This window comes from Portunus trituberculatus, chromosome 10, assembly GCF_017591435.1.
Source record: "Portunus trituberculatus isolate SZX2019 chromosome 10, ASM1759143v1, whole genome shotgun sequence".
Lineage (NCBI taxonomy): Eukaryota > Metazoa > Arthropoda > Malacostraca > Decapoda > Portunidae > Portunus > Portunus trituberculatus.
This window is the reverse complement of record NC_059264.1, coordinates 10,400,678-10,413,177: the sequence shown is the minus strand read 5'-3', so window position 1 is coordinate 10,413,177 and position 12,500 is coordinate 10,400,678. Positions and strand designations below refer to the sequence as shown.

The 12,500-nt window shown below is 41.2% G+C and overlaps 1 protein-coding gene across 1 annotated transcript in view; it reads right to left on the bottom strand.

Annotated features, from left to right (window-relative positions):
• LOC123502136 (A-agglutinin anchorage subunit-like) overlaps positions 1 to 12,500 on the bottom strand; it is a 213,053-nt gene that overhangs the window by 34,876 nt on the left and 165,677 nt on the right. Inside the window, exon 5 of the mRNA XM_045251353.1 lies at positions 8,290 to 8,355. Coding sequence (XP_045107288.1) covers positions 8,290 to 8,355 — 66 coding nt within the window. The remainder of the gene's footprint in view (positions 1 to 8,289; positions 8,356 to 12,500) is intronic.

The following is a 12,500-nucleotide window of genomic DNA, read 5'->3' as shown; positions in this document are numbered from 1 at the left end:
CCTCTGTCTCTCTCTCTCTCTCTCTCTCTCTCTCTCTCTCTCTCTCTCTCTCTCTCTCTCTCTCTCTCTCTCTCTCTCTCTCTCTCTCTCTCTCTCTCTCTCTCTCTCTCTCTCTCTCTCTCTCTCTTACTGCCTCGTGTCGGGTTCAAAATGAATATTACCGCGCCGTGAGAAGCCATTACATAAAGCTGAGCCTACACTAACTTGAACCTTTGCCTTGCCTTGCATTTCCTTGACCTCACTTGCAGAACCCTTAAAATTTTCTCTACTTTTGATTCCATTTTTATATTTCCTTAATCTTATTTCTTGTTTCGTGTTTCTTTTCTCTGCATTTTAGTTTTTAGTGTTTTTGGTTATTTTTATTTGTTATGTATGTTTAGTTTTCATTATCATTTATTACATTAAAATCTTTACTCTATTCATCTCGCTATTTTTTGTTTTTCTGTTCACATCTCTGTTAAGTTATTTTCTTCACCTGATAGAAATGGTCTTTATACCTTTTTAATGTTATCTATTCGCTTTCTATAACTGTTTTTCAATTTTATCTATTTGCTTTATTCCCTTTTTTGCTTTTGTCGGCTATTCTTCCATGATTCATCGTCTAACATTATCTTTGATTTTTTTTTACTATCATATCCTATTATTTCAGTCCATTCTCTTTCATTCTTAGTAAAATTACTGCCGTTTTTGTTTTCTAGTATATTTTTCTTCAGTCTTCGTACATATTTTAATCCCAATTTACCTATGCTATTTTTTTTTTTTTCGCTCTATCATGGAACACTATCGTTTTTCATTCCTCTCTACACGACTAATTCATTACCATCCCCTATTTCTATTCTGTTTCTTCCACATTAACTAATCTTCATTTTTTTCATATTTATCATCACACTTTTTTTTGCTCTTTATGTACTGCACAAATTATGTATAATTTTTTTTTTCATTCTCTTCTACATATAGGAGTAGGCAGTAGTCACCTGCCGCCCAGTGGAATACTCCAGGAGAGGTACTTACGGGGATGTAGGCAGTGCTGCAGACTGAGTGATTCCCCGTGTCCTCTCTTCCCGGTTCCCTTTGTGGTCTCATTTATACAATTGAGCAGCTGCAGCCTGCCCTCTAAAGACAACTTCTACTACTTCCTACACTACACTACAACACCTTACACTTTTACACTCTCTTCAAATCAAAATTTAATAATGGCTTCACCACGCCCTGCCTCGGAGTCCCCCTCTGGGGAGGGGACCATAAATGTCCCCAGGTCGGACTGCCCTCTGCTGTCGACCTTGGGTGTCTTGACACTTCATCTAATACTTTCACTATCAATTTCTGCAACATTCGTGGCCTTCGTTCTAATTTTCAATCTGTGGAACACCACCTCTCCTCTACTAAACCTCATCTTCTCTTCCTAACCGAAACACAGTTGTCTGTGACTACTGACAGCAGCCCTTTTTCTGTTCCCTCCTACTTGCTCTATCCTCATTTTCAATCCAAAGCTGGATGTTGCGCATACGTGCGTAACGACACCACTTGTTCTCGTGCCCACAATCTTGAATCTTCAGAATTTTCTACCATCTGGCTAAGACTTCAATGTCACTCTCTAACTAAATTCATCTGTGCTGTATACCTCTCACCTAATTCCTCTGACTATGTAAAATTCTTTGACTATTTGACTTCCAAGGTGGAGCACATCTTATCTCACTTTCCTTTGCTGAGATCTCCATTTTAGGGATTTCAATGTTCACCACCAGCTTTGGCTTTCATCTTCTTTCACTGACCAACCTGGTGAACAAACCTTCAACTTTGCTATCCTTCATGACCTAGAGCAGCTAGTGCAGTTCCCTACCCGTATTCCTGACCGCCTTGGAGACACGCCCAACATTCTTGATCTTTTCCTAACCTCCAACCCTTCTGCTTACTCTGTTAAACTTTCCTCTCCGTTGGGCTCCTCCGACCACAATCTAATTTCCGTTACCTGTTCTATCACTCCAGTGCAGCCTCAGGACCCGCCTAAGCGGAGGTGCTTCTGGCATTTTAACTCTGCTAAGTGGGAGGAACTAAGGCAGTACTATTCTGATTTCCTTGGGATGATTATTGTTTTCATGTCAGAGATCCTTCTCTTTGTGCCGAGCGCATAACAGAGGTGATTATCTCTGGCATGGAGCTATACATTCCTCATACTTTCTCTAACCCTAAAGCTAAAAAGCCTTGGTTTAACTCTGCTTGTTCTCGTGCTGTCAATGATAGAGAGGCGGCTCACAAACGGTTCCGTAGCCATCCAACTGCTGAAACTCATGCCCTATATATTTCTGCCCGTAATCATGCCAAATCTATTCTCCAACTTACTAAAAACTCTTTCATCAATAGAAAATGTCAAAGTCTTTCCAATTCTAACTCCTCTCGAGATTTCTGGCATCTAGCCAATAATATCTCTAACAACTTTACTTCTTCGTCTTTCCCTCCTTTACTTCATCCAGATGGCTCTACAGCTGTCTCTTCTTTTCTAAAGCTGAACTCTTCGCTCAAACCTTTGCTACCAACTCAACTTTGGATGATTCTGGGCATATTCCTCCTACTCCTCCACCCTCTGACTACTTCATCCCTAAAATTAAAATTCTTTATAAAGACGTTTTCCTGGCCCTCTCTGGCCTTGATTCTCGGAAGGCTTACGGTCCGGATGGAGTCCCTCCTGTTGTTCTCAAAAACTGTGCTTCCGAACTCGCTCACTGCCTGGTCAAACTCTTTCATCTGTGTCTCTCTACTTCTATTTATCCTTCTTGCTGGAAGTTTGCTCACATTCAACCTGTCCCTAAAAAAGGTGACCACTCCAATCCTTCTAACTACCGCCCTATAGCTTTGATTTCCTGCCTTTCTAAAGCCTTTGAGTCTATCCTTAATAGGAAGATAATGAGGCATCTATCAGCTCACAACCTTCTCTCTGATTGCCAGTATGGTTTCCGTAAAGGCAGATCTACTGGTGATCTTCTTACTTTCCTAACTGAATCTTGGTCATCCTCTTTTAGGGACTTCGGTGAAACCTTTGCTGTCGGCCTTGACATATCGAAAGCCTTCGATAGAGTCTGGCACAAATCTTTAATTTCTAAACTACCCTCCTACGGATTCTATCCTTCTCTCTGTACCTTCATCTCCAGTTTCCTTTCCGATCGTTCTATTGCTGCTGTAGTAGACGGTCACTGTTCTTCCCTAAAACTATCAACAGTGGTGTTCCACAGGGTTCTGTCCTATCACCCACTCTCTTTCTATTATTCATCAATGATCTCCTAAATCTGACTCAATGCCCTATCCACTCCTATGCTGATGATACCACCTTGCATTATTCAACAGCGTTCAACAGACGCCCAACCCAACAACAATTAAATGACTCAAGGCGAGATGCTATAGGACGCCTAACTTCTGATCTTTCACTTGTTTCTGATTGGGGCAGAGAAAACCTGGTTTTGTTCAATGCCTCAAAAACTCAATTTCTACAACTATCTACTCGACATAACCTTCCAGACAACTATCCTCTCTTCTTCAATAACACTCAACTTCCCTCTCCTCTACATTAAACACACTCGGTCTATCCTTCACTAAAAATCTAAACTGGAAATTTCACATCTCTACTCTTGCTAAATCAGCTTCCAAGAAGTTAGGTGTCCTGTGGCGTCTTCGTCCATTTTCTCTCCCTCCCAGCTGCTTGCTCTGTACAGGGCCTTATCCGCCCGTGTATGGAGTATGGCTCTCATGTCTGGGGGATCCACACACAGCTTTACTAAACAAGGTGGAATCTAAAGCTTTTCGTCTTATCAACTCTTCTCCTCTAACTGACTGTCTTGATTCTTTAAGTCACCGCCGCAATGTTGCATCTTTATCTGTCTTCTACCGCTGTTTTCATGCTGTCTGCTCTTCTGAACTTGCTAACTGCATGCCTTCCCCCCTCCTGCGGCCTCGCTGCACAAGACTCTCTACTTCTTCTCATCCCTATTCTGTCCATCTTCCTAATGCAAGAGTTAACCAGTATCTTCACTCCTTCATTCCCTACACTGGTAAACTCTGGAACTCTCTACCTGTGTCTGTATTTCCACCTGCCTATGACTTAAACTCTTTCAAAAGAGGAGTGTCAAGACACCTCTTACGTTAACTGGACCCTCCTTTTAGATTTTTTTGTTTTTTCTCTTTCTCCTACTTTCCTTTTAACAGGGCCTGGCAACCAGCGGGATTTTTTTTTTCCAACACTTTGTTTTCCCTTGGCCAGTGCCCTTGTAATGTAAAAAAAAAAAAAAAAAAAAAAATACTACCTCTATAAACCTCAAACATATCTCTACCATAAATTTTCTTTTTTTTACGTACCCACAATTTCTTTCCACAGGTAATTTCCATACGTTTCGTCGCTCCTATAATCTACTCACCTACTGCTCTAACACTATTCCCTCCCTTATATCATCAACAGTGCAATTTCTCTCGAGTGACGATAAAGAAAAATAAATAAAACGTCAATTTACATAGCATTAGAGACCTTACTGCCCATTAAACACTCGTACTCGTGTCGTAAGACTTTCCGCTTCTTAATTCTGATTAGTTGTGACGTGACCCAGATACTTCTTACTTGTGATATAGGTAACTGAGTTAGTGAGGAAGATTTTAATAGAAGGGTACGGGTTAACTCAGGCGACTAGGCGGAACTGAGCTACCAGATGTGTGGGTGGCGGAACGTGGGAGAAGAGTGAGGTACGAGGAAAGAAAGAGAGGAAAAAAAAAATCTAGTAAGGAATTAAGTTAAGGAATATGAAAAATAGAAAAGAAATGTAAGTGAAAGGAAGAAAGACGGGTAGACAGACAGACAGACAGAGAGAGAGAGAGAGAGAGAGAGAGAGAGACAGACAGACAGACAGACAGAGAGAGACAGACAGACAGACAGACAGACAGACAGACAGACAGACAGACAGACAGACAGACAGACAGACAAACAGAAAGGACATCACTTAATATATCCCTCATTCCCCCTCAAAAAAAAAAAAAAAAAAATCCAAGAGCAATCGACAATGTACGTTACACAACCTTACGAGAATTGCGAGACAAACAGTGAAACAAATGAACTTCCTGTATGACAAATCTAGAGAGATCTTCACGGGACATCACTAACAGACACCACATTATATCTCAGTCTCGCTTCATCTTCTGCTCTCAACCAGTCACGTAGAGTATAATTTCAGATCACACAGTAAATTCTTCTCTCGCAGGGTAATTTTGTTCCGGGCATTATGTTGAATTAAGGCAATTAATCAGGATCTTCTTGGGGTTAAATGTTATTCGTTGCCATTACTTAATTTGCATTCCCTTTGAGTTTGTCTCCGTGTGGAATTATCTGTCTAGCCAATTATTCTTCAGTGGTTCAGTGTAATCTGGGGTGATTTGACCTGTAGGCTGGGTCACTGTTTGTGTGTGTGTGTGTGTGTGTGTGTGTGTGTGTGTGTGTGTGTGTGTGTGTGTGTGTGTGTGTGTGTGTATGTGTAGTGTGTGTATGTGTGTGTGTCCGTGTACCTGACTGCACCTATGCTATGTTTTGGGTAGTATTTGTGTGAAAGCTGCTGTGTTGTTGCAATATAAAGCTTGAAAGTAAGACATTTTTATTGAAACTGTTTCATTTTATGTACTTGTCAGCTGAATGCTTAGTTTAATATAAGATTAGCTACTTTAATACCATGACGCGTTTGCAGCTTCAGAAACTCATGTGGGGGATTAGAATAGTGAAAATTCCAGCCATTAATCTTTTGGTCTCCAAAGACCCTTCCTAATGTCAATAAAATAGTGTAATCGTACACAAATCTGAAGGTAAAAATGTGTCCCACTACTGAAGGGGTTAATGAAAAGAAATACCCATTCACTCACTCACTCACTCACTCACTCACTCACTCACTCACTCAATCACTCGTTTACATTATTCATTTATTTGTCTGTACATTCATTCATTTTAGTCAGTTCATACATATATTCAGTCAACCAGTTAATCATTCAGTTAACATCTATCTATATTTGTTTGTCTGTCTGTCTTTTTTCTATATGATCCATCTATCAAATATTGCTCCACCAATCTCAACTAACCTCCCATACATCTCAACTATCCATATATGCTTCAAATATTTATCTATTTACCCATCCATCTATCCACCTTTTCATTCAACCTTCCAAGCATCTTTCCATCTTCTTTTAATGTATCTAAACATGTCTCCGCATATATTCTTCCACTTCGCTCTTTTCTATCCACAACTCAACATTCTTCTACTTCTATCCACGACTCTGCACTGGTACCTCTGGATCTCGCTGAATCTCTACGTGGCTTTGGGGATGAGGAAAACTGACACAAGGGATAAATAAGTCAGCATCAGAGGGTTCCGTGCATTGATTCAATTAGAGCAGGTCCTTCTGGCGTCACGAGAGAGAAGGATAAAAATCGCGCGTCGTTTTTCTGTATACTAATTCAATTATAGAAAGGCAATAGTCCGTGCAATGATTCCGGTAAGGGATTGAGGGTGATGTGTGTGTGTGTGTGTGTGTGTGTGTGTGTGTGTGTGTGTGTGTGTGTGTGTGTGTGTGTGTGTGTGTGTGTGTGATCTCTTTTTGTATACAGGTATTTGTTTTATGAGTGAATTTAAACCGTATATGGATTTATATTTTGTGTGTGTGTGTGTGTGTGTGTGTGTGTGTGTGTGTGTGTGTGTGTGTGTGTGTGTGTGTGTGTGTGTGTGTGTGTGTGTGTGTGTTCTCTTTTTCGATATAGGTATTTATTTTATGAGTGAATTTAAACCGTATATAGATTTATATTTTGTGTGTGTGTGTGTGTGTGTGTGTGTGTGTGTGTGTGTGTGTGTGTGTGTGTGTGTTTGTATGTGCGTATTTTGAGTAAGAGAATGTCACCAGAGAAGCGACGAGCAGTGATAGTGGTGGTGGTAGTGGTATTGGTAGAAGTAGTTGTAGTTGTGGTGGTGGTGGTGGTGGTGATGGTGGCGATGGTGGTGGTGGTGGTGATGGTGGTGGTGATGGTGGTGGTGGTGGTGATGGTGGTAATGGTGGTACGTATCTCAGCATCTCAGTTGTTGTCTTGCACCTCTCTTCCTCTCCCTGTCACTTGTCCCCAAATTTTTGCTTTTAAATATTCTTTATTCTTTACTTTCTGGCAAGCATCACTTTGCACTTTGGTTTTTTGATGAAAGAAAGGAAACTAGGTCAGCACCACCACCACCACCACCACCACCACCACCACCACCACCACCACCACCACCACCACCACCACCACAACCAGTGCAGTATTTTTTTTAACTTAAAGGCGAGAAAAGAGTTCCAACAAAGACATCATCCTCAAGAGAAGGAAAAATGTGTGAAGTAAATCCCTTGACCGTGTCCTGATTTCTTTTCTGTGCAACCTTGAAGCAAACGGCCGGCGCAGACAGACAGAGAGAGAGAGAGAGAGAGAGAGAGAGAGAGAGAGAGAGAGAGAGAGAGAGAGAGAGAGAATTCAGGAATAGACGGATTATACAAAACTTTGATATTTAGGTGATATTTTAGTATTCAGTGCTGGTGGTCCTTTTTTTTCTCCATATTTTTTTTATAACCTTTCCTTCCTTATTTCGACAAGACTTTGTGTCTACCAAATACAAATGGTGGCAGCAGTGGGATGTTTTTGCTGTTAGGTTTTAGGTTTTTGTGATTTGATAATGAGCTGCCATTTGCATCACTATGTACTGTCTGGCTGAAGGAAAAAGGCAACACTACATAATTTTTTTACATTCACATTTGGCTTTATGTTTACCCGATGTTGTTTTTTCTTCATGAAATTACAATTGTGGATGTGGTGAAATCTGTTGATGGATGCCTTTGTGTTAAAAGAGGTAATAATGATTTTTTACTTGGAATCTTTTTTTCTTGAAGATTAGGTGTCCACAATGACATATATTTTTTCTTTTGTCTTGCCTTTACTGCCTATTAGTAAACTGTTATGACAACATCGCATTTCTTAGTTCACTTAAATATGCGTGGCTATTCATTCATTCACGAGAACACAGTTAACGGCACCGATGGGATTCACTGACTAAATAATGAGCTCCATCTCCTCTTCTGTGTACTGTTTGGACTCGAGGAAAAAAGGTGACATCACATTACTATACTTTAAATAGACGTTTTATTGTGCAGAATGAAATATCACTACTCTACACTGCTAGTAGCCTAAGAGAGAGAGAGAGAGAGAGAGAGAGAGAGAGAGAGAGAGAGAGAGAGAGAGAGACTTCCAGATTGACTCACCGTCTTTAGTAGAGGCTGTGTTGTTTGCGACGAATACCTTGGTTTGAGTCACTACGCGATGAGGATCTGAAGGAGAATGAGACAGAGAGTGAGAATCATTAACTTGCTGAGACAGAACAAACAAGCAGACAACCAGGAAGAGTAATGATGTTCGAGAGAGTGAGAGAGAGAGAGAGCGAAAAATAGATAAAAACAAAAGATGCAAGAGAACTGAAGACGATAAATAAGGAAACTAGAGACTCAGATCAAGTGACATATAAAAGGATATAAATGAAGTATACGCCAGAAGGAAAATAAATGAAATAAGGAAAAGTGAACATAATGAGGACAAAAAGGAAAGTGTAAGAAAGAAAAGTGAAAAAAGAAGGAAAAGAATAAAGTAAATTGTAAAGAAAAGAGAAAACAATGAAATAATAGGGAAGTAAAGGGTAAGGAAAAAAAATGATAAGGAAGAAAGCTTTAGAGAGAAGAAATAATACAGAAGAAAGAAACATATGTATGAAAAACGGAAAAGGAGAGAATGATAAAGTGTAATTGGTAAGAAAAAATAAAAAAAGGAAAAAATAGAAAGGCAAGAAGACTAAGCGTGGAAAAGGAAGTGCTAGAAAGAATAAAAGAAGGGAGGAAAGAAATGGAGTCAATAAAGGGAGGAAGGGAAGAGGTGAGGGAGGGAGGAGGTGAGGGAGAGAAAAGGTGAGAGAGTGGAGCTAAGTAAAGGAAAGTGGTGGTGGTGATGTGTGGTGACTGTAGTGTTGGTGGCAGGCAGGTGTGTAAGGCAGACAGGTGTGTGAGACAGATGTAGGGCGAGTGTTGCTATTCATGACCCAGAGAGAGAGAGAGAGAGAGAGAGAGAGAGAGAGAGAGAGAGAGAGAGAGCAGGAGGCAATAAGAGAATCGGAAGAGGAGGAGCAGAGGGAGAGATTTGCTTAGAGAGAGGAGGAAACTGGGGAGACATAGATCAGGGAAATGGACGAGGAGGAGGAAGAGGAGGAGGAGGAGGAGAAGGAGAAGGAGGAGGGGTAGGAGGAGGAGATCGAAGGCATAAAGTAGTGATAGCAGAAATGGAGTAAGAGGAATGAGGAAAGAAAACGAGAGGTAAGGGACAAACTGAAGGAGAAAAGAGAGGAGGAGGAGGAGGAGGAGGAGGAGGAGGAGGAGCAGAAGCAGAAGGAGGAGTATGATGAGGAGGGGAAGGAGAAGAGGGAAGAGAGGAAGAGGACTCGTGGGAAGGAAAAGTAGAGGGAAGGGAAGTACGAGTGAGTGTTTGGAGGAAAGAGGAAGGAAGGAAAGAAGGAATGGAGGAAGAATGATGAACAAGGGAGGAAGAAAGGGAGAGGAGGGATGGAGGGAGGGAGGAATGATGGATGAGAATGAGTGAATAGGTGAGGAGAGAGTGAATTAGAGGTTAGGAATGGAGGAAAATTTGACCATGGAGATAATGGATTGGGAGAGAAAAAATAGTAGAGAAAGAAAATGCAATGGAGATGGATAGAGAAGAAAAGAGGACGAAAGGAAAAGAAAAACAGCGAAGTGGCAAGGAAGAAACTGATAAGAAACGAAAATTAATAAAAAAGACAAAGAAACAAAGGAAAGGGAAAGATAGTAGTGAAAAATTGAAGAAAGAATGAAGAAATGCAAAGAAAGAGAAGATAAGAGAAGGAAGATAGATTAGGAGGAGGAAGAACAAGACGAGGAGGGGGAGGAGGAGGAGGAGGAGGAGGAGGAAAAGAAGAACGAGGTGATATCTCCTGCAGAATGAAAGAGAGACAGAAGGAAGAAGGAGATTACTGGGAAGGAAAGAGGAAGGAGTGGAGAGGGAGAGGGGAGAGAAAAAGAGAGGGAGGGAGAGTTCCAATCAGCGACCAATCAGGGTAAGCGTGTGACAATGCAACACACACACACACACACACACACACACACACACACACACACACACACACACACACACACACACACACACACACACACACACACACACACACACACACACACACTAACTTTTGATTTTCTGTTTTAGGTAAGTAAGTGAATAAATAAGTGAGCCAAAAATGTGTCTTTACTCTTAGAAATAAATGTTTACGTGAATCCAAAACGACAAAAGGACAAAAAATAAAGAAAACATTACCGGAAGCCACAAACAAAAGATAAGTGAGACAGAGAGAAAAGGAAAGAAATCTCAAAATATGCCTAAAATTAAGAAATAATAGTCAAGTTACTCTTTTTGAAATTGGAACCAAAATAACAATGAAAAATAGTTACAGAATTGCGTATCCTTTTTCTCATTTTTCCCCTTCAGGTTGAGAAAGTTGGAAAATTCCTTGAAAAAAAAAATGTGACGTATTTTCGTTTTTCCCGTGAAATAATTGTTTTGGCGCCTAGTTTGACTAGTTTCGTTTTCTTCTTCCTCTTCTTCCTCTTCCTCTTCCTCTTCCTCTTCTTCCTTGTCCACTTTTTCTTCCCGTTCTTATTTTTTTTCATTTCCATTTTGAGGAAAAGCTCAAAAGTTTGTTAAATATTGTGATGCACTTTTTTTTTTATATTGAAATACGAGTAATAGGTTTTTTGGTTTTATTTAAACTAATTTCCTCCTCCTCCTCCTCCTCCTCCAAACATTTTTTTCTTTTATCGCATTATCAATATTTGGAACGGTTTGCCATCGAACGTAGTTGATTCAGGTACTATTGAGACATTCAAAATTCGTCTTGACAAATATTTCGAAACTAATCCCCGGTTGTCACTGTTTATCTCCGAGTAATTTGCGCCGTCCATAAAGAAATATGCCTCAGATCGTGAATTGCGGGGTGTTTCGCGAATACACTTACCCTCCTTACACGACATAGACAGCCCCGAGTTAACGGTCACTACTACTACTCTCGACCTGTGACGGGCTGTGGAAAGTCAGGAGCCCTGACAGTAGTGATCATCATCGGGAATTAAAGTACCAGGGGTCACTGCTGCAGGGGGTAATAATGTAGTGTGCGGCGCCCTTTAGTGTGAAGTACACTTTTACAGTGGATTGAACGGAGCTGGGGCCTGATTGATTGCTGCCTCCCTTGAAAGCGCCAGGCAAGGCTGCCACACCACCTCTTGACCTCTACACTGTGTCTACATTTACATTACACTATACTATACTTACACTCACAGATAACCCTGAGTTAACGGTCACTACTCCCACTTTCGACCTGTGACGGGTTGTGTTTGTCTAGGGCCCTGTTAATTTTTTATCACCATCGGGACAACCAGGGATCAATGTTGCAGGGGGAAATCAGTGTACGGCGTCCCTCCAAGGGAAAGTACGCTTACTCAGTGGAGTGAACGGAGCTGGGGCCTGATTGACTGCTGCCTTCCTTGAAAGCGCCAGGCAAGGCTGCCGCACCACCCCTCCGACATCCACACTGTGACTCCACCCACACGCACATTCACCACACTACATAACCGTCAAGCACCTACATAGTCCCCCACAAACAAGAGTAGACGTAGATTACAACTTCCTTTCTCTATCCTCTAAAATTCCATTTGGTTTTCAATACCACATGGTACCTTTCCTTTTCCGGCCAGCTTCGGCTGGTGGGATGGGTGGGTGGGAGGAGCCTTCTGCTTTCCTGTCCTGTCTCTAACACTATGTAGTTAGTATAGAATAGTTAACCAAGCAGCCTAGTAAGGACCCCAGGGTCTGTTGTTGCTTGGTCTTTCCTTTGTATTCCTTTGTATTCCTCCTCCTCCTCCTCCTCCTCCTCCTCCTCCTCCTCCTCCTCCTCCTCCTCCTCCTCCTCCTCCTCCTGCTCTTCCTCTTCCTCTTCCTCCTTCTCCCCTCCTCTTCTTCTTCCTCCTTCTCTCCTCCTCCTCCTCTTCTTCCTCTTCTTCTTCTTCCTCTTCCTTCTCCTCTCGATGTGGGTGACTATTATTCGTTCGTTCGTTGGTTTGTGTTCAGGTCGTCTGTCTGTCACCCTCGCAAATGGTTCTCAGTTTCCCTCTGTTTTGCCTTTCATATTTTTCCTTTTTTCAGGTAGATATTTTGTCTTTTTCTTTTTCTTTTTTCATTTTTTTTTTCGCGTCAGAATTTAGCCTTGCATCCCAGTCGGTTTTCCCTTTGTTACTTTGTTTCTTCCTTTTTATTTTGTTTTTCCTTTCTTTTTTCGTCTTTTTTTTATTGTTTTGTTTATATTCGTTGACTTTGTTTTTACGACTTGCTATTTTTCTCTCGGTATATT